This window comes from Solanum verrucosum, unplaced genomic scaffold (genome assembly GCF_900185275.1).
Source record: "Solanum verrucosum unplaced genomic scaffold, falcon-dt-bn FXZP01000183.1, whole genome shotgun sequence".
Lineage (NCBI taxonomy): Eukaryota > Viridiplantae > Streptophyta > Magnoliopsida > Solanales > Solanaceae > Solanum > Solanum verrucosum.
Genome location: NW_026020430.1, coordinates 487,575 through 512,652, shown reverse-complemented (window position 1 = coordinate 512,652; position 25,078 = coordinate 487,575). Strand labels below are relative to the sequence as shown.

Sequence of the window (25,078 nt, the reverse complement as noted above, 5' to 3'; positions counted from 1 at the left end):
TTTGATTGTATTGGTTTTGAAGAAAACTAAAATCTAATAAGAGTATTAAATTCTGAAAGTTATTAAAATAGACATAAAAAGGGAATATCATTTTCTGATAAAAACCATCACACTACACGCTGAATAAAAGCACACTTCACACAAGAAAGGGAAAGTAAGGATTGGGACTTATTTTTCCATAATTACAGTACCTTACTATTCCTAAAACAAGAAAAACGACAACCCATTTTGACAATTAAACTCAAAGCTTAATTAAAAGGCACAAGTAGACTTCTTCTTTTTTTATGCATGGGCATCATCTCCAACCCAAACAAGATCAGTTTGTGACATCCAATGACAAACCTCTCCTTTTCCAGGTGAAAAATTCAACTTTTTGAAAACTGGATGATCAGCTGGCCATGAAGAAGTATCCATATGACAAACAACCATAGCTGTATTAACATGAACATTAGTGTTTAAATCAACTAACTCCACCGCGTAAATATTAGTTGAAGATAGCAAATGACAAAAGTATGTAGCAAAAGGAAGGAATATCTCATGGCATGAGACACTCTTTTGGGAATTGATTTTATGAAATTTCTCAATTTTTAGTTTCTGTCCTGACCCCTGTATGCTATCTGTTGTCAATGAAATTAGGTGGTTTTGTTTCAAGGTAGTCTTTGAGAACTCTATCATTTCTTCTAAGGATTTTGCGCATGTTTTAACTTCTCCTTTTAGAGTAGGTGCATTGCAATTGAGGATGGTAGTTTTTGTGGTATCTTTTGTGAATGGTGAAGTGAAAGTTTGAGGGAATAAATGTTGGAGATGGTTTGAGTTAATGGAGATCTTTGATGCAATTTGAGAAGGAAGAAATGAGCGATGAGGGAACGGGTTCACTAAGTTGTCTAGATGGATTGTGTTTCCAGGTTTGAGGATAGAGACTCTGAAGAAAGAGACTTCTCCAAGATGATGACTATTAGAGTGTGAAGTTGCATAAATTTTTGATGTATACACCTTAGTTTGTTCTGGAAGATTAGTTGGATAGACCTTGGCTTGATCAGGGTTTCTGGTTGCATATAATATCTTAGAATCTAGATTGGGGATTTTGGATGTTTGGGCTACCTTAGAAGCTAGATTGGGGGTTTTGGTTGCGTAGAGTATCTTAGAATCTAGATTGGAGATTTTGGATGTCTGGGATACCTTAGAAGCTAGATCAGGGGTTCTGGTTGCGTAGAGTATCTTAGAATCTAGATTGGGGATTTTGGATGTCTGGGATACCTTAGAAGCTAGATCAGGGGTTCTGGTTGCGTAGAGTATCTTAGAATCTAGATTGGGGATTTTGGATGTCTGGGATGCCTTAGAAGCTAGATCAGGGGTTCTGGTTGCGTAGAGTATCTTAGAATCTAGATTGGGGATTTTGGATGTCTGAGATACCTTAGAAGCTAGATCAGGGGTTCTGGTTGTGTAGAGAATCTTAGAATCTAGATTGGGGATTTTGGTTGTGTAGACCTTAGCTTGATTAGGAATTTTGGAGGGATAAACTTTGGCTTGATTTGGGAGTTTGGAAGCATAGACTTTAGCTTGATCGGGGGTTCTGGTTGCGTAGAGAATCTTAGAATCTAGATTGGGAATTTTGGATGTTTCGGCATTAGTCTCAGAAGTACAAAATATATCAGCAAGCAAACAACTTTGCGCATCAAAAGAGAATGCCTTTTTGGACACTAATGAAGTGTAATATTTAGAGTCAATCATGTTCATTGGAGATAATTTAGAAACAAGAGCTTGAGGCATTTCATTGACAACATTTTCTTTCCAAAACTTGAGCTGATTAGAACCCACATATGGTATAGAATTACAAGTAGAAGAAGCAAATAAAGACAAGACACTTAACAAGAAAAACATGAACCAATATGAAGTAGCCATTTTTTTTTTTTGGAAGACTTGAATTAGTGTTTCTTGAGATATTTTTATCTTAAGAAACTTCCTTATTTATAATGTAAAAATCCCAGACATTTTGATATCAAGTTGCACTTAAATAATCACAAAGCTCTTGAAATTATGTATACTATACGCAAGTAGAAGTCTCTTTTTCATGCAAATGGCCAATTTAGAGATTGGGACAACAATGGTGATAATGCTGCTGCTTGCACTATTAGCCAAAAACAGAAAATAGTGATTAGACACTGTTGAAAAAGACTATTACTAGTACAGTATCTTTTAGAGATGCATGCATTTTTGTTACCAACTTGAAAATGATCAAGTTAAAAGACTATAGTGGATTACCCATAAGCCATGATAAAAAGGAGAAAACAAAAAAATACTCTAGTAAACTTTAAGCTACATCACTATTAAATTACTAGTCCTCCACGCTTAACTAAATATTTTAAATTCGAGCTATTAGAAAAGAGAAAAAATCATGTTAGAAACATTCCTTTCAAAATGACTCCAACAGTGCGAATACAAATTTAATCCAACACTAACTGAAAAACAAAAAAGAGAAGAAAATAGAAGTGTGTCCACCAGCAAATCAAAGAGATATATATTTAATTATGTGCTTTTCTTCCTTGTGAATTGTAAATTTGTTATGCGATTATTCATGATTTAATCTACTTCGCGTTATAAGAGAAAAATGGCATAAATAAGTATGATTTGTAATATTGAAACAAAGTGAATAATTATTTGGTACCATAAGTAAAAAAATGACCTGATAATATAAAATTTATTTTACACGAGCGATTTATACATATGAGTAAGTAAAAAAAAAACGGAAAAGGGTCAAAATTGCCCCTGAACTATGCGAAATAGACCACTTATACCCTCCATTACATTTTGGGATCAAAAATACCCCCGCAATTATCCCAGGAGACCACAAATACCCTCAAGAGTTAACACCCCAATTTTTTAGTGGCGTGGCAAGCCACATGGGACTAATCCCTCCACCTAAGCATTGCCAACTAAGATTCACTACAAAAGAACTTGACTTTTGTCGCCACAAAATCCCAAAATATTGTCACTAAAGGCTATGAATGATTTTTAGTGGCGACTAAGGCTCCAACAACCATTCGCTAGTAAAACCTATTTTTTCAACAAAAAAATATGATAATTAATTTTCGATTGCGACCTAATTTTCTAAAATAAATAACTTGCAATATCCATATTAAAAACATCCAATATTATTACGAAAAATAATCAAAATTACTTCTCGATTCAAATCTCCTACTATATATATATAATGCATCATTGTACATTTTATACATTTACATATGACATAAAAATAAAACATATAGTGTCTTCAAACTCCTACTTAATCGATATCATATTTGGTTTTTTAAAAACAATGAAGAAAAAAACACAAAATTAGAATTTAATGTTAAAAACTTTTAGTGACGATTTTCTGGGCTTTTGTGGCGACTGTTGTTGCCGCTAAAGGTCTAGTTCTTTTGTAGTGAATCCTAGTTGGCAACGCTTAGGTGGAAGGATTAGTCCCACGTGGCTTGCCATGTCAACAAAAATTTGGGGTGTTAACTCTTGAGGGTATTTGTGGTCTCTTAGGATAACAGCAGGGGCATTTTTTATCCCAAAATATAACGAAGGGTATAAATGGTCTATTTCATATAGTTCAGGGGCAATTTTGACCCTTTTCCGGAAAAAAAATGTACATATAGATGGTGCTTATCCAATAGTGTTCTTTTTCACTCAAAATGATGAGCACTTGTATAGTGGTATTAATATAACTAAAGTAATTAGAAGAAGAAAAACATAAAGGATGAAATCTAGGCTGATCAAGATTTGTCTTAGCCTTTTGTTTATAGAGTAAACTACATAAATTCCATTAGTTTAGGACCTAATTACTAGAATTCAAGATAGTTCCAATAATTACATCCTATACCATATTTTGTCTGTCGGATACATATATGATATATCATCAACGGTTTGAATTAAAGAGATACATATTTTAATAATTTTCAATTTGATGTGTGTAACATATTTCCTTAAATAAAGGAGTATTTTAGGCTTAATTAATAATTCTAACATATTCATTAACATATCAATTCTAACAAATCTTCCTAAAATAACGAAATTCTAAAACCACAAGAGTTCTCTAATTGAAAACTTCATCTTCTTAGCAACAGGTTTGAGAATCGTGGACTACCATGGGAGCAAGCTTGATCTTTTCTTAATCTCAAATGATAGAAGAGACATTCTTGAATCTCAGAATTAGGCTCAGTGTGATTGAAAGGAACCAATAAGGAGAGAAAAGTCCGGTGGACGAAGATGGGATCATTTTTTTCATTTCTCCAGATTTTTCTCCATGTGTATCTAAGCTTTTCAGTTTCTTCTTTCTTTTGTTTTTGTTTTAGCTTCTTTTTTTTTTAGTTTATTTCTTTTTGGTTTCCATTTGGTCCAATTTGTTTTTTGATCTTTTTGCACTTATTTCAGATACATCAATTGTTCGATTTTATTTTTTTCTCTGTACTATGAGCTTTGATTAGTATTAGATACAGTTAGTTTATGTATTGGAGTATTATTTTTTACCTGAATATATTGATAGATACATGATAGTAAACAACTATTTAATATTTTAGATACACTATCTACCTTGTTAGATATGATGTTGATTATCGTTTCTAAGTTTTATTTATAATAAGATACATTTTGTTTATGTCAGATACACATTTGTTTTTGTTGTTCATATGCATGGGTAGGGTAGTACCTCATATAATTGATGGGAACTGTTAGATACACGGTTAATTCTCAAAACTAGTTGATATGAATTTTAAGTTATAATTCATTGATTTTTTGACACTTTCAAATACACTACTTATCATATTAGATACATGTATATTAAACATTGTAGAATACACATAACAACATGCCTAGATACATGAAATAATCAAATCAGATACACATCACTGTCATGTACAGATACCTTGACGGAAACATATAAAATAAAAATTAAGATACTTAAAATGAATTGTATGACCATATACATTGCAACTAAAATAATACATTGGGGGCATGGGGTGGGGGTGGGGTGGGGAATGGGGATAGACAATTTATGGAGAAGATTGGGGGAGGGGCTTGACGACAGAGAAAGGTAGGACCATTAATTTTGATTTTTAAATGTAAAGATAATTAATCAATTCTAATTTTACGGATTTTAGTGTATCCAATTATATCTTTTAAAATATATGGTATAAAATATTAAAAGTGGCAATATATGTAATTGTTTGAAAGTAGAGATGATATTAGTATATATGGTATGGATGTATGTCTAATTAGGTAATTTTCCCTTGTTTGTATCATGGATCAGTGAAGATAAGTCTTGCCTATTTGTTAGTGGTATTCTATTATTACTAAATAATTGGGATTAGCACTAACCTATAATTATTTGAAATATTCCTAAAACTTGGGATTTCACCTTTCCTTTTAAAAGCATTTTTAATTGCTAAACAGGCAATGTAAAATCAAAAGAGGGGTTGATAGTACTTTTATTTCCTCAGTTATTGGTAAATTTTAGTTATCTTTTTTTAATATTTGATTAAGTATATTTAACTTTAAATTTTTGTTAATGTACTGTCCACTTTTGATCTCTTATATGAATATTCACATTTTTTCAGAATTACTGATCGATAAAATATGATATGTTAAATTTGTATTGTCATTCCATATTTAAGGGTAAATACATTTTAAAATAGTTCAAAGAGAAAATGGCCAAAAGCCCCCCTAATCTATTGTCGGATTCTCAACTACACACTCATACTTTACCCCCCCTATTACCCCTAAATTTTATAAAACTAAAATTATTGCCTCCCTAAATACTTACATGACAAAGTGTGTGTATTTCACTCTCTTTTAGAGAGTGAGCAGCCAAAACAATATTAAAATTTTGTTTTAAATATCTCTTTTTAATAAATATATTTATTTTAAATTATTTTTTGTTCTTATTTGTTTTCTTTCTTATCCATAGCAATATAAATCAAATCTCTCCATCTTTCATCGTCTCTAAGCCATTATTGTTGTTAGTGGGCATTTTAATAATTTAAGAATTCACATTTTTTGCATGGCCACATAGATGTTGGTTTATGGCCGTTGGTGCACTTCTCATATATGTTACATAATGATGGATGGCTGATTGTTGCCGTTGAAAATAATTATTGCTGCATTACTATTCAGCATTACTCCAAATGGAGTTGGTATATGTTACTATTTTCTTGGTGCATGCAACAACTCCCAAGCCGTTGGTGGCTTAAGTGTCCCTTTATTTTCATTCTTTATTTCTCCATTATACCTTGTAACATCTGTAACTCCTAAGACCATTATCTTCACTATTTACTACCCCATTATCATTCCTATTCATTGCTAGGAAGACTTCTTCTAGTATAAATAGTGATGGTCTTCATTTGGTTTGACACACACAACACACAAAAAAATATAGAATGCATAAAAGTTAGTCAAAAAATGAGAGTTCTTATTAGTTGAAGGGAGGTGTTCTTTTTGTGGAGCTTTGGACTCAACTCTTGTCCAGAGTTGTTGAGTTATATTAATTTTGTGATTAGACTGTTGTATCCTGGAGGGGACAAGTCAAAGAGGACTACTGCTAGACTGGTGAAAAACATTTGCTGCAGTGGGCTTGAATCTCCTTAAAGAAAGCGAGATATCCGCGCCTCAGCCTCAAGAGATCTATTTCTTCGTTTTTATTTTCAATTGTAATCTTGTAATTTTGTTATCTTGTAAATTTTTCACTAATAGTTGTCACTACCATTTCCACCGAGTTTATCATTATTGATTTCAAACAAATTTTCAAACTCATGTAAAACTCTTGCAAAACCAATCAACCTAAATCAATTGTAGATAAATTAATATATATTTATATCACCCCCAAAATACTTTAGATCTGATTTGAGAAAAATCAACCTGGTTTACTTTTCATTAAAAATAAAAATAAAAAATTAATATAATATATTAATTTACTTGATGAACTCTTTGGATACAAAGTGCACATTCTCTTACATATAATTTTCAATGTATACAAAAGTGCACATTTTACATATGAACACATTGTGACTCCAACCATTTGACAACACTGTGCTTAATCTCTCCATGGAGTTCATCAATCGTCGGTGAATCAGGCTTTTCCTCTTCGAAATTATCGTCGCCATCGATGATGATGTGGAAGACATCGTAGGCTCCTCCTCCTCATCTTTCTCGAGAGCTTCAGTGACCTCCATTAATGGCAATATTCTGCCTAGTTCGCCCTCTCTCCCCTATTCCTTCACTTTTTTTAGTTTTTTAGAGCAATGTCCAAATATCTCGGAACGAGCTTTGCAATCATCATTCACCTATCTTCCTCAAAGACTCAGTTCATTATTCACCTATATTCTTCAAAGACCTAATTTTGATGGACTTATGGTGTTCTAGTAATGGTGAAAGTGCTTTGGTGATGGAAGGGGGATGGGTGAAAGTATAAAAGAAAAGGGTAAAGAAATATAAAAAATGAAAAAAATATATATTTGATGACTTTTCCACGTGTCAAATGCGTGAAATTCACATGCCACCATAGATCTGATTATGTCTTTTTAAGGGTATAATTATTTCATTTTTAAACAGTTCAGGGGAGTGATAGGACGACTCCCGTGAAGTTTAAGTGTGTAGTTGGAAATTCGGATATACGTTGAGGAGGCATTTGACCATTTTCTCTTGTCCAAATACAACATATTTCCTACGTAAAGGATCAAAAGCACCAAGAATGGTATTCTCCCGTTAAAAGAGACTTTCTTTTCAAATAAGTAATTAATTAAGGTTCACCAAAAGAGTTAAGGTAAGATGTATCCGACCCCTTCACTCTTAATGAAAGATATTGGTTTTGAGCTCATATGAAAATAATAATTATTATTATATTAGGAATGTTTTCCTCTTAAATAAGCTTACATCATGCAAATTCAGATTAATCAGACCCAATACGAGTACAAAACAATATCGATCAAGAAACGAAATAAGTAATTTAGGTTCAACTTTTATTTTTATTCTTTTTAAAGGTTTTCTTTCTTTTCTTTTTTCTTATTATTCACAAACTCACCCCTCTAAAAATATCTTTCCTCAAATTCCGAAAACATAGGAAAGCCATCAATTTCCATAATCACAAACCCTTATAATCCCTTACACAAAATTAACCTAAACAATTGCCATGAATTTTTTTAAAAAAAAAAATCCATAATCATGGCAATAAACATGACCAACTCTTGTCCTTTTTTCTTCATCATTATTTTGATAATATTTCTTTCTTCACCCCAATATTCAGATGCTGAACAACAAACAAGTTTCGTAAATAAAATGTTTCCCACAATTGAGGTAACGTTAGCCAACGATAACAATTTCTCAATCTATTATATGTGCAGAGATTTCGACACAGTTAACACCTTAACAAAGCTTTCTCCAGGTGATAATTACAAATTTAACATATCACAAATTGCTTTCCCTATGAGATGGTGTTATTTGTACATTAATCCTCGTACCCATGGATTCTTTTGGGCTTATAATGTCAGATCCAAATGTACAAAATGCTTTTGGAGTGTTACAAATTTTCCTTATTTATATAAAGCGGATCGCGTTAGGTGGGAACGTGAGAAGCTTTTTGTCCCCGTTGGGTTCAATATTGATGACTATTTGATAAGGAATATTTGAGTCAAGAGTCTATCAGAAAGATAGGGGTAAGATTTGCTTCTCCCCGTTATGTTATGTTTTTTTACATGAAAAGCAAAAATATAGAGGGGAGAGCGATACGAAAATGTTTGGAATTTGAGATTCCAAGGTTTATGAAGAATTCTTTGATGTGAATTGAGAATTTGAGATTTGTAGACTATATTATGGTCATTTGTAAAGTGTCATTAAAATGAAATGATATTCATCAACTCCTTTAAATATAGAAGCTTATCTTCAAGCTTATACATGTTCATGTTGTTAATTTGGTAACTAAGGGGTCGTTTGGTTACTGTATAAGAGACATCTTATTTATGTATAAAAAGTTGCATTAGCTTTACTGTGTTTGGTAGAAGTTTTGTATTAGGTATAAAAGTCAGCATAACTTATACCACGTTTGGTTGGTAAGAATTTAAATGTTGTATAAAAGTTATTCATGTATTAATTTATACGGTGTTTGGTTGCATTTTTGTAGTCCTACATAATTAATATCAACATAACTTATGAGGGAATCTATGTATAAAGTTATGCAGGGTAGAAGGTGGAATAAATTATGTGGGTATTAGTTATACATGTATTAAAATGATAGATTACATATTTACCCTATTAATTTATGTTTTATTTTTTAATTGGAAACTTTACTGTTTCCTATATACGTTTGTTGTTTTTATTTCTTTTTATATATAGATCATTTTCATTTCTTTTAATTTATTTTATTTTATTTAATTGGAAACTTTACTGTTTTCCTATCTACGTTTGTTATTTTTATTTCTTTTTATATATAGACTATTTTCATTTTTTTTATATTTACCGTTTTTATTTATTATGCAAATATAAATATTTTTCTAATATTAGAGATTTGATTGTATATTTTTTGACGGTACATATGCTAATCAAATATTAGCATTATGCTGGAGTTGTTCTATCAGTTTAGGATTTTTTTGTTTCCAAATTAGATTATTTCTAGTTGTTTTTGTTTTGTCTATTTTGTTGACCGACTTGGTCACTCTTGGACCTTGTTTGGACACATTTTTATTTGATGAATAAATAGACATGGTCCAATGTTGATTAAAAAAAAATAAAAATATTAGTATTGTATATTATTCAATATATTCCACATTTTATTAACATGTATTATTATTTTGTAAATAATATATATTAATAATTTACTACAAGTTTAATATAATAGTTAATAATTCATGTATTGTAATCTCTACATAACTAAATAATACCTACATAACTAATATCCACATAGCTAATACCCGCATAATTAAACCCTGCATAACTAATACCTGCATAACTAAACCCTGCATAACTAAACCCTGCATAATTAATACCTGCATAATTAATACCTGCATAACTAAACCCTGCATAACTAATACCTGCATAACTAAACCATGTATAACTAATACCTGCATAACTCTAACCAGTAACCAAACGGCCCCTAAATATTTGTAATGTGTCAATTGTCTCTTATTGATAAGCAGAGAAATACTATTGAGTTTATTGGTTAAACTAGTCTTTTGAATGTGTCTTAATATCCCGTTTGGTCTATAATATTATCGATCAACACTTGAGACCGTGATTCACTAACTGAATCCATTCATAAATCTAGATCGCCGATGAACTTCATAATCAAAGTGTCATGACAACATAATGACTCCGATCCAAAAGGGGTGCTAGCCGTGACCAACTGGGCCCAACCATGATCAACAAGGTAGTTCAGTCGTTAGTCCTCAAAATGTCACCCTGTAACGGCGTAAAGTTAGATTATTATTTTTTTAGGACACTCATATATTATTATATTTTACATGGATATTGTAATCCATCAAACAAAAATATATGGGTATATTGATGGGTCGAGCAGGGAAAAAATCCAAGGCAATACGTAATATTCGAAGCATGACCATAAACTGGAATAAACTTATTAAAGCATCAGAAATAAGTTGTGAAAATCAATTTCTCTTCCAATTTTATCTAAAAACTAGAACTTCCTATCCTACTTAGTAAATCTCTCTCAGTTTACATAGATATTTCATTTTAATGTTTGTCTATTTGATAGGCTAGAACCTATTTTCAATTAAAAATATATTTTTCTACTAAAACATTAGAAAATATTCTAAAAAAATATTCAGAACTTGCAAAGTAATTAAAACACAGCCATTCACATGATTTGAGTGGTCGAATCCCATTTTTTCTGAATTCAAATTTCGAGACATAATGTTAATTTGAGCTATCAATAAACTAAATAATTTATACATCCACCAATCATTTTTAATTTAAATAATTATAGTACAACCATTTAATTTTATTATACTTTGTGTCATATCAGTTTTTCACTAAATCGTGATTTATAAAGGGATTAAATGTGCTATATTTTGAACAGGAAGTGTGGAAGAGATGATTTTGGTCCAAGTCCAAATTTTACTTCTAACAAGCTGGATTAATAGAAAACAAATAGGTACAAATTTGAACTTAATCCAATCCCTAATTCTTTTCAATCGTATAACTAAGGTAGATATAGATGCAACTATTATTGAAACAAGGCAAAACCATGTGACTATCTATCTATTAATCACAACAAATATTAAAGAAAAATTATAAGATTAGGTATTAAAAGGTTTTTGTGGTCCTTCACTTCCATTAGGGCCTGTCCATTTTTTGTCGTTAAGGTGGAGAACTGAACCAAGAATTCTCTTTCTTCATCAATAATCGAATCATTGTTCGCAACCCAGGATTCTATTTTCTCATCAATCCAATCCCCGTTCAGGTTTTTTCTTTTTCTTATCAATGAATAGATCTCTTTACTTGTATGACTTAGATGTCTCGTATTTCTCGAAAAAGTGATTCGATTGATGGAATTTGGTATGAGATCGATGATCTCGATAAGATCATATCCCAATTTTTCTTCTTAGAACGATGAGATTGATATATATATATATATATTGTTTGTCAATCAAAGAAGACACAAAGGAACCACCAAAGCTAAAGACAAAAGGACACCCTCACTCGATTCTACCAACCTGGCTAATACATACACGCATGTTATAATATAGACGACAAAAATAACATATTCGGTATAATTCTACAAAATGGAATATCAGAAGAATAGAGTGTAAGGGACCTTATCTTTATTACCTCGGAGGTAGAAAGACTATTTCTAAGTTCTAACAAATGCATGTTAATATCCAATTTTTGAATTGAATTTATGTGACACTAATATTATCAATCCTTTTATAATACCATTTTTTAGGTACATAGTTTTTTCTTGAAATAATTTTTCTTTTGATTAAGCCTTTCTTATGCTTCCTTCTTTTTTTTATAGGACTTATCATTGCATCCCCATTGGGTTGCTGCGTTTGTATCGAGGCAATAAATTTGGGTATTGATTCTTTTGGCTTTTCATTGTATGTTATGAGCCATACATAGTTGCCCAAGTCTATTGTTTAGAAAATATATTCTTTGTCCAAGAGTATCTCCTTCTATATTTTCTTTTTCATATTCTTCTATATATATATATATACTAGATATTAGGTTCCCGCGCCAGCGCGGGCCCAATATATATTACTTCCTTCGTCTCATCTTATGTGAGGTAGTTTGATTCGCCACGGAGTTTAAGAAATAAATGAAAACTTTTAAAACTTGTGGTCCAAAATGAATTATATAAATTTTTATGACTGTAAATTATTTCATTAAGGGTAAAATAAATATTTTATAGTGAAATTGTTACTTAATATAGAAATGTGACATTCTTTTGGAACTGACTAAAAAGGAAAGTAAGTCACATAAATTGGGAGTAGTTCTTTGTTTCAATTTATGTGACACCGATGAAATTTGGAGAGTTATATAATTTTTTGTATGTGATTTTGTTAAATATATTTTGAAGTTTTATTGTGATTTATAACACTTCTTATATCATTTTCAAATAATATATATTACTCTTTCTGTTCCATTTTATGCGATGTAGGTACTTTTACGAAAGTCAACTAAATTTCTTATATGATTTTTAAATATTTTTAGTTGTTATTTTACTTGAATTTACAGTACTTTTAATGTTATTTTGAAACAAACTTCTTTTGTTTCAATATGGAATTAAAGAGCCAATAAAATTTGTTTTATGATTTTTAATTATGTTGTTTTTCATATCTTATATTATTACATTGTTATTTTAAGTACTTTTTATGTAATTTTTAAATATAGAACAAATTAAAAGAAAAACAAGGAATGTGACATTCTTTTGAGACTGACTAAAATGGAAATAGAACGACCCATTTGTGTGGATTTCTTAAAGTGATCCCACATCCAAAGTGGGACCATGGACAAAGTCCAATGTAGATATCTTAGGTTAATTTATGTACAATCAATGAGTATTTATTAATTAGCAAAATTGTAGTTGTAGGGGACTACAAATGCCCAATGTATTCAATTATTCCATCTCTTTCTCCTTTTTGACTTAATTGTGTGAATGTTTTTAATTTATTATCATCAAATTTTATAAATAATATTCTTTTAGAATTTTATATCAAGTTAAAATCAGATAAATATATTAATACGGATATTGTAGTAAAGTAATGAAAGAGGACAAAGAGGAATGAGTGAATGGGAACATTATAATATGATGTTTTTAATGTATTTTGTAGGGTTAGAATAATAGGTGGGACCCATTGGATGTATTTGAGTTTCCAATAATGAAAAGGAAAGCCACGTGGACGATTATGATTGTGTGTGAATGTTTTTTTGGTCAATTTGAGGGAAGCACACGTGTCGACGCAGAGGCGTGTGAATGTTTTTTTGGTCAATTTGAGGGAAGCACACGTGTCGACGCAGAGGCGTGTGAATGTTTTTTTGGTCAATTTGAGGGAAGCACACGTGTCGACGCAAAGGCGTGTGATATTCCAATATCACACGCCTCTGCGTCGACATGTGTGCTTCCCTCTTCTTATATAGTAATAATAATATATATTATATTATATATATATTGTTTGTCAATCAAAGAAGACAAAGGAAAGCTAAAGACAAAAGGACACCATGACTCGATTCTACGAACCTGGCTAATACATACATGCATGTTATAATATAGACGACCTAAATAACATATTCGATATAATCCTACAAAATGGAATATCAGAAGAATAGAGTGTAAGTAGACCTTATCTTTATTACCTCGGAGGTAGAAAGACTATTTTTAACAAATGCATGTTAATATCCAATTTTTGAATTGAATTTATGTGACCCTAATATTATCGATCACTATATTCTTTTAACTATTCGTTATCTGACTCAATTAATACAAATTTTAATCAAGGGATAAAGTGCACACTTCATGTTAAAAGGTTATATGTTTATTCTTTAGAATTCAAATTCGAGACTTCTTATTAAGATGATGTCATCATGCCAGCTTGATACTCGGTACGTAGTTGATAAATAAGTTGGTGCTAGATCCAAACAGGACTGTCATATAATGTAGATAACGTGAAAATGTAGTACACTTAAAAATTACAACACATTTTTTTTGGGACTAATTTTAATTAATTATCCATCTCATTTGTTTTCCCTTTCCAGAAAAATTGTCCTTCCTTTTAACGACCTTAATTAATACTCCATTTGGAGTTGGGACTATATTATTTAAGGGACAATATATACTTTATCATAATATTGGAAATAACATTTCTACCTGCATCATCTTTGAGGTAAAAATGAAGTCTGCATATCATCCTCAAATCCTATTTTACGATAAGGTAAAAAGACAAATATATCCCTGAACTATCGTAAATTGTATGCAAATACCCCCCGTCATACTTTTGGGACATTGATATCTCTGCCTCCTAAAAAACTAGAGCATATATACCCTTTATACTAACATACATACACGTGTCATAATCTTATCCACAGACTCGACATTTATTATCGACGGATAAGATTGCGCCACGTGTCCCTATTTAGTCTTCGGTTAGAGTGAAGGGTATATATATGCTCTAGTTTTTAGACGACAGGGGCATCAATGTCCCAAAGTATGACGGAGGGTATCTACATACCATTTATAATAGTTTGAGGGTATATTTGTCATTTTCTCCCTTTATAATATTACGACGTACACTGAATATATTATTGTTGTTAGTAATACTAGTATTCGTGCCCGCGCGTTGCACGGATATTTTAAAATATAATAATATTAAATTAAATTTATAATTTGAGAATTCTTATAATTTTCATTTATTTCACTTTATTTAAAATACTATTGTCCCGCTTTTATCGGAAGGTTATCATAATTTAACAAATAGTAGAAGAAGAAAAGCAGATTGTAGAAGACGTAAACCAGACACTTGACTTAATAATGTCGTAGTATCTTATATTATGAGCAATAAATTTTTATTTTATTTAAAGTAATTCTTTTAAATTTTCAAGAATTGATGTCATAAGCAATTTACATATAGTTTGTGATACAAACAAACTGAAATATAATATTACTTTAAAATAAATAGTAACATAAGAGAGTAATAGTTAAATAAATATCTGTGAATTATTTTAATGAATTATTATATTTTTTGAATGCTCACAATTTACTATTTGAAACTAATTTTAATCAAATTTAGATGAAATTAAATGTATTAGATAAATTTTCATGAATTATTATATTTTTTGAGTTTTCACTATTGACTATTTGAAACAAATTTATTTAGATAAGTATTTACAAAAGTAATGTCATTTTTAGGAAGATATTTAATCCAAGTTAGATAAGTATTCATAAGAAGATTTTGATTAAATTTAGATAAGTATTCACTAAAGTAATACCATTTTTAGGACAATATTTAATCCAATTTAGATAAATATTCATAAAAAGTAAAAAAAATAAAATCAAAATATGTGAGGCAAATTTATCATGCACGACACCACGCATCTGTATTTGAAGTCGGTTCTCAAAGGTCAATGCTTCCCATTAATTACCTTAACTTGCAACACTAATCTGCAACATCTTTCATGGTGTTTTCTACACAAGATCAACAATTGTTGTATAATATTCTATTCCTAATTAATATAACAATATACCATTCTCGAATTTAATTTCATTTGATATAATTAAATCAAATTTAAAGAATACGGATAAGAAGCACTCACCGAAAGACCCTGCTTTGAATACAAAACAAATTCATGTTTTTGCAATTGTGAATTTTTAGTTTGATCTATATCAAAACACAGCTTTATCAAAAACAAATATGGTCAGTACACATACTGCATGTTTTGTATACCAATTACAATTTAAATTTTGTCGACAAAATTTCTAATATATAACGTGTATTCTTTATTTACTTCTTGATAACTCTCAATCAAATATAAAGAAGTAACAAACACTCACCTATATACCCTAATATGAGTGGTAACATGTCACTATAGTGTGTCGCTCATTTTTTTTGTTCTTTTCGTACATGCCAACACCCAGATGTCCTTTGATATGCGTCTTCAAGTTATAGTTGAAATATAGATAATTTTTGTTTAGTAAAATGTGTGACTCTTATTAAGCAAATATAATCAAAATTTAAGATAAAAAAAATACTTAAACATTAAAGTAAACCACATATAGCAGAGGCGTATCTAGAGGGGGTTCCGTGGGTTCACGTGAACCCATGCTCCCCTCTCTAGATTATATATAGTAGTGTTATATTTTTTAAAAAATATTTAAATATAAAGGAGTGAACCCACGTTAAAAGTAGCATATAATAATATGATGATGATTGGGTGCACCTCTCTCAGCAAAGATAGAAATTTAAATCTTATATCTATCTTATTTTTATTAGTAACACCCCTCCAAGTGGTTATCGGTAACACTTTTGACGTTTCAATCAATTTTTCTTTTGCTTTTTTGCTTTAATCTTTCAAAATTTTCAAGTGTGTAATATTGGAAATTCCTAAAAAAAATTAGCACGGTATAATTTTTATATAATTAAATCAAATGTGTATATTAAAATTTAAAACTAGTAGTATTATATATGTTGGACCTATAATTTTTAAAATTTGACAGTTCAGTGTTAAGAACATAAAGGTCAAACCGATCAAACTTATATCTTAGATGCATATTTTCGTAATAGTGCACCCATCCTTTCGAAATCTTGGATACGCCTCTGACATACAGCCCTCATACTGCAACATTTAATATAAGAGAAAAACTTAAAAGATAGAATTTTGATTTATATCTTCATGCATTTCTTTCCTTTTCTTCTGTTGAAATTTTGCACGCATTTGACACAATAATGTTTTGTGTGTCTCCCTCCTTTCGATTTGCTTTGTCTTTTTGGTATATTTGATTAGCTAATGAAGAAAATATTTGGCCCCTTTAGCACTCTTATAATTTTTTCTAAGAAAATGAAAGATTATGAGAATGAGAAAAACAAATTAAAAATAAGTGAGAAAAATCGTAGGAGATGAGTTTATGATAAAATTGAGAAGTTGTAGTTAGGTTGAAATTCACAATATATTTTTGTATTTGAAAACTCCTACGGTTATGATAAAACAGAGAAGTTGTAACCACCTCCAAAACTGCAAGTATTAATTTAAATTTTAAGCCTTTATCTTTCTATTTTTTTTATAAAATCAGTTAAATATAAAAGTTATGTATTTAAACTCAAATTAAAATGCATTAAAATTTTTATTATGTATAATTTATTAGGTTAAAATTAAATGCAACTTCTAAGTTGAATAAAAAAAAGGAGTAAAAAACGTGGGTTACGTTCATTATTAATGAGTAAGGTTTTTTTAAAAGCAATTTTTTTTTGCATTATTCTAAAAATGTCAAGTAAATTACTCCCTCCGTCCCATTTTATATGTCATCTATTTCTATAAATAGTTGGTCCATAATACTTGTCATTTCATAAAATCAATGCATAAATTATCATATTGTTCCTTTTTTACCCTTGTGAGTTATTAGTCTTGAAAATATACGTTTGACCAACTTAGAAAAGCTAAGTAAATGATTCATGCTCATTGGTTAAATTAATTTATATTCATTGATTGAAAACTTGAGTTCCAAAAAAATTAAATAAGGGTAGAAAGGTAAAGTTACATCATTTCTTAATGCAAGTGCAGAGTAAAATGTGACATATAAAATGGGACGGAAGGAATAATGAGTAAGATTTTTTATTTTTTTTTAAAAAAGAAAACGTGTGTAGATGGTTCCGCTTTTATGGTATTTATGATTATGTTGTGGAAGTAATCATTTTGGTGGTGCCTATTTTTTGGAACTTGAATTGCCCTTTGGAACGTAATTCATGGTAAATACCTTAAAAGGTAATTAATTAATGGGTAGAATTGAATTTAGGCTGACATATTAATCTGTTTTTTATTTTTCTAAAAAATAATGTATAAGCTAAATCATATATATATATATATATATATATATATATATATGTGTGTGTGTGTGTGTGTGTGTTGTTATTATTATTTTTTTAAAAAGGAACGGTAATTTGTTTATTTTAAAAAATAATTGAATATATATATATATAAGTGTGTGTGTGTGTTGTTATTATTATTTTTTTAAAAGGAACAGTAATTTGTTTATTTTTAAAAATAATTGAATATATAGGGAAACCTACGTATGCTGAGATTGTGTCATTTTTTATTGAATTTTAGATAAATTAAAAAGTAACCATATTTGGGGTATAATATTTAAATTATTTCTTAAAATAAAAGTTGAAGAATAATTACGGTGCTCAATCACATCTTCATCTTTAGAAGAATTTAATTCATTTAAAATATTTAATTAAATAATTTTTTAAAATTTAAAAATTGAAGAATAAATATGGTGTTGACATGTGGCTTTTTTCTTCTCCTTCTTTTATATACTAGTAAAGAAAGCCCGGGCGCTGCCCGGGCCCAACATTAATAAAGTTATATTGTTACTCTCTCCGTCCCATATTAGATGAAAATCTTACTAAATTTTTTTTTTTCATATTATTTGAGCACTTATTAAATTAGGATAGAATTAATTAATTGTTTTCCATTTTACCCTACAATTAATATGACCATAACTATATTGTATGTGTATTTTTTGTAACTCATTTCAAAGTGCATTGATATAAACAAAGGGTAAAATGGTGAAGTCTTCCAATGTATTAATGATTTCTTAATCACCGTGTAAAGTTGGAAGTGCCCATCTAATATGGGACAGAGAGAGTATAGTTTATGTATTGTTATAAAATTAGTAAAGATTGTTATAATATATTTTGCTCATAAGTGAGCTAATATAAAAACTTATTTGTCATTTGTCTTTTTAATTTCAATTTCAAATAGCAAATAAATGTAGCGATAAGATTGAGGGTAGAAATGAAACATATCTTTCTAAATTTAAGTAAAAATAAACAGAGTAGAAGTAACATTAGGGTTATTGATAGGACGATTCATTCGGTTATTTTTAAAAAAATTATATCATTCAATTTTTCGGCTATTTTATAATGTATAACCAAAATTAAAATTTTAAAATCATCCCAATCCTAATTTATGTGACACAAGCAGTACAAAAATTAGTCTTTTTTTTGTTGTCTTGTAGATATTTTAAGTTATTATTTATTGTAAATTATAGTACTTTTTATTAAAGTTTTTAATAACATATGTTACTTTTTATGTTTGAGAGTTAAACCAATTTTTTTTATATGTCTTTTAATTTTATATGTGTTTTGTCCTTTTCCATTTTCAAAAACTAATACTCTGTCCATTTCATTTTATATGTCATTTCTTTTTATAAATATATTGGTTATTCCCTCTTCTTATGTCATATATTATGAAATTTGAGAAGTTATTGAAATTTTTATATGATTCTAAAAATATTTTAAATTGTTAGCTATTGTGATTTGTAGTACCTTTTTTTTACAGAATTTTGAAAATAATATTTATTACTCTCTTTGTTCTAATTTATGTGGCACATGCAAAATTTCAAATATTAACCATTTTTTATATGTCTCTTTACTATATTAAGTTGTTAATTATTGTATTTTATAGTACATTTTGAACTTAATTTTTAAAGAATATATGTTATTTTCCATGTCCCAATTTATGTGGCATTAATTGATAGATTTGTTGGAGTCGAGAGAATTTTTTTGTTAATTATTGTAATTTATAGTTTCTTTTTCGTCAATTTGAAACAATATATGTTCTTAATTGATAGATTTTTTGGAGCCGACAATTGTTTTTGTTAATTATTGTAATTTATAGTTTATTTTTCGTCAAATTCAAACAATATATGTTTATCATATAATCCATTTTATGTGGTAGCAATAGAATTTAGAGAGTCAATTAAATTTTTTATATAACTTTTAAATATTTAAGCTATTAATTATTGTAATGTATAGTATTACTTAGATTATTTTTGAATATAAATGTTACCTTTTTTATCCTAATTTATATGGCATTGATAGAATTGAAAGTGTCAAATAATTGTTAATTATTGTAATATGATATGTAGTACTTTTTATGTAGTTTTTACTATTTTTAAGCATACTAAGTATAGTATTACTTATATTATTTTTAAATATATTTAAATCTACTACTTATATATATTTTTTTTAGTAGATAAGTGTGAATGTGAGGGTATTTTTAAATACCCAAAATACCCTCACTTTCACACTTATCTAGTACTTATATTATACATTATATATATTATATAGTAATTTTATATATATTATATAGTAATTTTTTTTTAGTAGATAAGTGTGAATGTGAGGGTATTTTTAAATACCCAAAATACCCTCACATTCACACTTATGTTCAACCCTCTCCTTTTTTTATATAGTAATTTTATATATAGTTAGAAGATAATTTAATTATTTATTATTTAAAATTCTAAAAATTTGTGGTGCTGACATGTGACCTTTTTTCTTCTCCTTTTATATATAGATAGATACTTTCTCGAATTAATTAAGCAAGAGATAAGTATCGAAACACCCCTAAAATTGGCGTGAATTATTATTTTAGTCCTCCAACTATTGACCCCCTTAGAAATATCACTCTACTTGATTAAGTGAATTTTAAAACACCCCTCTTATGCCACATGTGTACATATGTGAATTTTTTTGCTGATGTGGCGTGCACATAGATATATGTAATAGAATTTTTTTTAAAGAACATTTAAATAATTAAATGTTAAGAATTTAACAATTTAAGTGGATAAAAGAACTTTTTTTTCTTTTTAAATATTTGTTTTTTCTTATCACCCCAACCCCATCCTCTATCTAGTACCCCTAACCTCACACCTCACTACCCACCCACGGAAAAAAAAATTCTTGTAAACTTTTTTTTTAGGGGATGGAGTGAGATAAGAAAAAAACATATATTTTATTTTAAAAGTAATTTTTTAGGGGGCAGGGGGTAAGGGTGGGGTGGGGGGGGAGTCGGGGTACTCAATGGTGTAAAAAACTTTTTAAAATATTTGGGGGGTCAGGGGGTAGGGTTGGGGTACCTGGTAGGGAATGGGGTGAGGCATGGAAAAAAAATCGAAAAAAAATTATTTACTATATTTTAGCATTTAATTATTTGAATGTTTTTTCTTACTATATATATATCAATGTGTACGCCACATCAACATAAAATTTCACATATACGCATAGTTGGATGACATATGGCATAAGAGGGGTGTTTTTAAATTACTTAATCAAGTAGAGGGGTGTTTTTAAGACTGTCAATACTTAAGGGACTAAAGTAATAATTCACGCGAAGTTTAGGGGTGTTTTTAAATTACTTAATCCAAGTAGATGAGTATTTTTAAGACTGTCAATACTTAAGGGACTAAAGGAATAATTCACGTGAAGTTTAGGAGTGTTTTTAATACTTATCTCATTAAGTAATTCTAAATGTTGAAAATAGAAATTGTAAACGAGAACAAATTATGTCTGGTTTTTTGGAACACGTCTGCTATTTTTTCAAAGCTGGTGGAACAATGCAATCAATAGCTCTTAAATCAAATTTCAAACTTTAGAAGAAAATTAAAGGAAGGACCCTTTTTTACCGAGAGCATGAAGATATTATTGTCAAAATGGCCTCCCGCATCCGCTTCGAAAAATAATATTAATACATGGTTCATTCAGATTGAAGTGAAATAGACAAATTAAGAAATAAAAAGTAACTATAAAAATTTAATTGTCTACTATTTTAGTTATGATTACATAAATAATAAAATTTCAAAAATATGTACAAAAACTTAGTAAGACATTGTCAACAAACTATTAAGAAAATTTTAATTAATAGTAATAATAAATACCTAATTTTTTCAATATTCTACTTGCGTAGTCTCATTTTATGTATGTATCTTATCTTTTGTCTGCTGCGAACTGAATTTGAGTTTTTTTTGTTATTTGGAAGATTTGTAATTTTGAGGCCCCATCACTACTTTATTTAGTTTAGGGTTGAGCCGCTCTTGATCCAGCCACCACCTTATTTGAATTTGAGTAGTTGCGATGAGTTTTTTGAGAATCTAAATAATTAGATAAAAGATTCTTTTGAAGTGATTCAATTGAAGAAATGAATTAAAGAACTGTTTTTTGTGTTACGAAGGAATATGATACTAGTACTTTGTGTCATACCACACATGCTTTTCACTAATCATGTTTTATACGAGAATTAGAAAATGTGATAAACATAAAGTGTGGAAGGGACAATTTTGCCCCAAATTCAAAATTGCTTCTAAATGTTGGATTAACAAAAAATAAATAGGCCCATGTTTAAATTCAACATATCCTCTAATTATTCCCAACTTCTCCCTCGTAAGGCTATCCTTTCATTTTTCGCCGCATAGTCATACCTTATGTGGATTTTCTTCTTTTTGTATATTGTCTATTTTCTTTCCATATATTTTGGATTATACTATTATGTTTGTCAAGGTTCAAACATGATATTATATTTCCTTATGATTCTTACAAATTTTAGTGAATTTTGAGTTATATTAATGTAATTTTTCAAAGTTGTAATCGTAATCATAATTTGGGTTACCCGTGGACGTGCGTGCAAGTTGCTGAGTGGCTCAATAGAATATATTACCTAATATCAAAATTTAGAAAAAGTCTTACGTTTATTTAATTTTTTTAAATATATTTTATTTTAATAAACTTTAAAAATATATGATAATTGATTATAATTTAATAGTTATTTTTTCTTTTTAAATTGACGGTATATCATTTCTTGTAATATTTTGTAAGAAGAGAATATATATATATAAATTATTGTACGTTATATTACAATACAAATGTTTAAATCTTTGTTATTGATTATACTTTTGAAAACTTTTTCAATAGAGTTAATTATTATATAAACTATCAAAATTATTCTAAAAGTGTTTTAAAATAAAATCAAGACTTCACTTCATTAAATATGACAATTAGAATATTTTTTTTTTACTTATATATTATTTCATTGTACTTTTAATTACAAAAACCAACAGTATAATGATTGTTACTTTAGAAGACATTCAAATTTAAGATAGTATATTTTTAAATTTAATTATTTGATAATCTAATTAGTTTGAGCTTGAAATGTCTAATAAATTACCTCAAAGAATTGAAGACAATCTTACAAAACCAATATAAGTGAATTAGACAAATTAAGAAATAAAAAAGTAACTTTAAATTTAATTCTGTATAATTTTTAATTACAATTACATCAATAATAAAGTTTTTAAAATATGTGAATAGTACTACATTTGTTCCTATTTATATATGGAAAATTACATAAGTGAAGGTATTTTATTTAATAATTACCACTTTTAAGTATACTTTTAATTTATTACCATTTTTGTCAACTTTTAGCAATACTTACTTGAAACAATTTTTGTTCCTTTAAACTTAGCAAAAAGTGCTACCATTCGCAACTTTTAGCAATATTGTCATTCAGCCAAATTGTTATATATGGTTAAAAGAATAATGTTGACAAATATGATAAATATTTTTAAAAAAGTGTACACGTAAGTGATTTTCCCATATATATCGTCCTTACTAAAAATAGATGATCCTTAATGGAGTACTTGTAATTTCACAAAACCAATGCATAAATAATCTTTTATACTAACGGACATATACATGTCATAATTTTATCCACCGACCCAACATTTATTAAATATCAGATCGCCGGATAAGATTGCGCCATGTGTCCCTATTTAGTCTTCCGTTAGAGTGAATGACATATATGCGCTAATTTTTGGACGATAGGGGCACCTATGTCCCAAAAGTACGACGGAGGATATCTGCATACCATTTACAATAGTTCGGGAATATATTTGTCATTTTCCCCTTAATTAATTAGTATATTCCTTAAGTTTGGTTAGATTTCATTTAAAAATTTATTTTTTATTTTTATATAATAAATTTATAATTTATTTTATGTTTAAATATTAAAAATAGTTTCTCTCTATAAAATATTTTAATATTAAAAATACATTAATAATTGTCCTTTTTTGTAGTTTGACTCTCAAAAACACTTGTGAAAAAAATACTCAACAAATTATTAAAGAAAGTTTTAATTAATTACATACTAGTTTTTTAATATTCTAGGGTAGAGAAAATGACCAAAATTGTCCCTTACCTTTGCCTTAAGACTCAAAATGATCCTCATCCTTTCATAGAGAGCACTAATAGTCCTTCTTTTTTGTAAAATTGGTGCAGTTTTAGTCTTCCTAACCTTTTTCGTCAATTTATAACGTTTAACTCCTTTTTGTCTATTCATTAAGCAACACTAAAGGTTAATTATTAAGGTCACCAAATGAATTAATTTTGAGTAGCAGGATCCATTGTATTCACAATTAATATCACCCTCAGATATTGGCTCCATTTATCCATTTATAGATATACTAAAAAAATAATACTTAGTTTCTCACTTGATATCATAATATTCATATTGAAGTCCAACTATGTTAAAATCATGCCGCGTAGGGCTTTATTTGGTTTGCATACCCAGGGCTCGAATATGAAACATTTGGTTAATAGAGAAATAACTTTATTCACTACACTACATCATTTGGTTGTATAGATATATTAAATCCTTTGTCAAGAATTTCAAAAACACGCTTCAAGTCTAAAACAAGAGCTTGTTAGTATCAAATAAGCATAAAATTATGATTTAATAATTATTATCGGGTTATGGTTACTCTTCAAGAAAAATAATAAATCGTTATAGAATTGATAATTCCCAAAATAATAATAATAATAATAATCTAAACTATTACTGAATTGTAAGTTCTTTGAATCAGATCATTCAGAAACAACCTTTCTACTTGTGAAGGTAGATGTCAGATGTGTGCACACTCTATCCTTTTTATATCCCACTTATGAAACTAAATCGGATATACTATTATGTTTACCAAATCATAAATTTAATAAATCATTATAGATAAACCCATAATATTTTGCCAATTTGAGTTATTGATTTTGAT

At 28.8% G+C, this 25,078-nt stretch overlaps 1 protein-coding gene across 1 annotated transcript; it reads right to left on the bottom strand.

Moving 5' to 3' along the window:
• Positions 1–74: 74 nt before the first annotated feature.
• On the bottom strand, positions 75–1,923 carry LOC125807804 (BURP domain-containing protein 16-like). Its single transcript, XM_049487538.1, has 2 exons — positions 1,414–1,923; positions 75–1,026 (listed from the first exon to the last, which is right to left on the bottom strand). Exons 1-2 carry the CDS (start codon positions 1,900–1,902, stop codon positions 283–285), a joined length of 1,233 nt encoding a protein of 410 aa, XP_049343495.1. The 5' UTR covers positions 1,903–1,923; the 3' UTR covers positions 75–282.
• Positions 1,924–25,078: the final 23,155 nt, after the last annotated feature.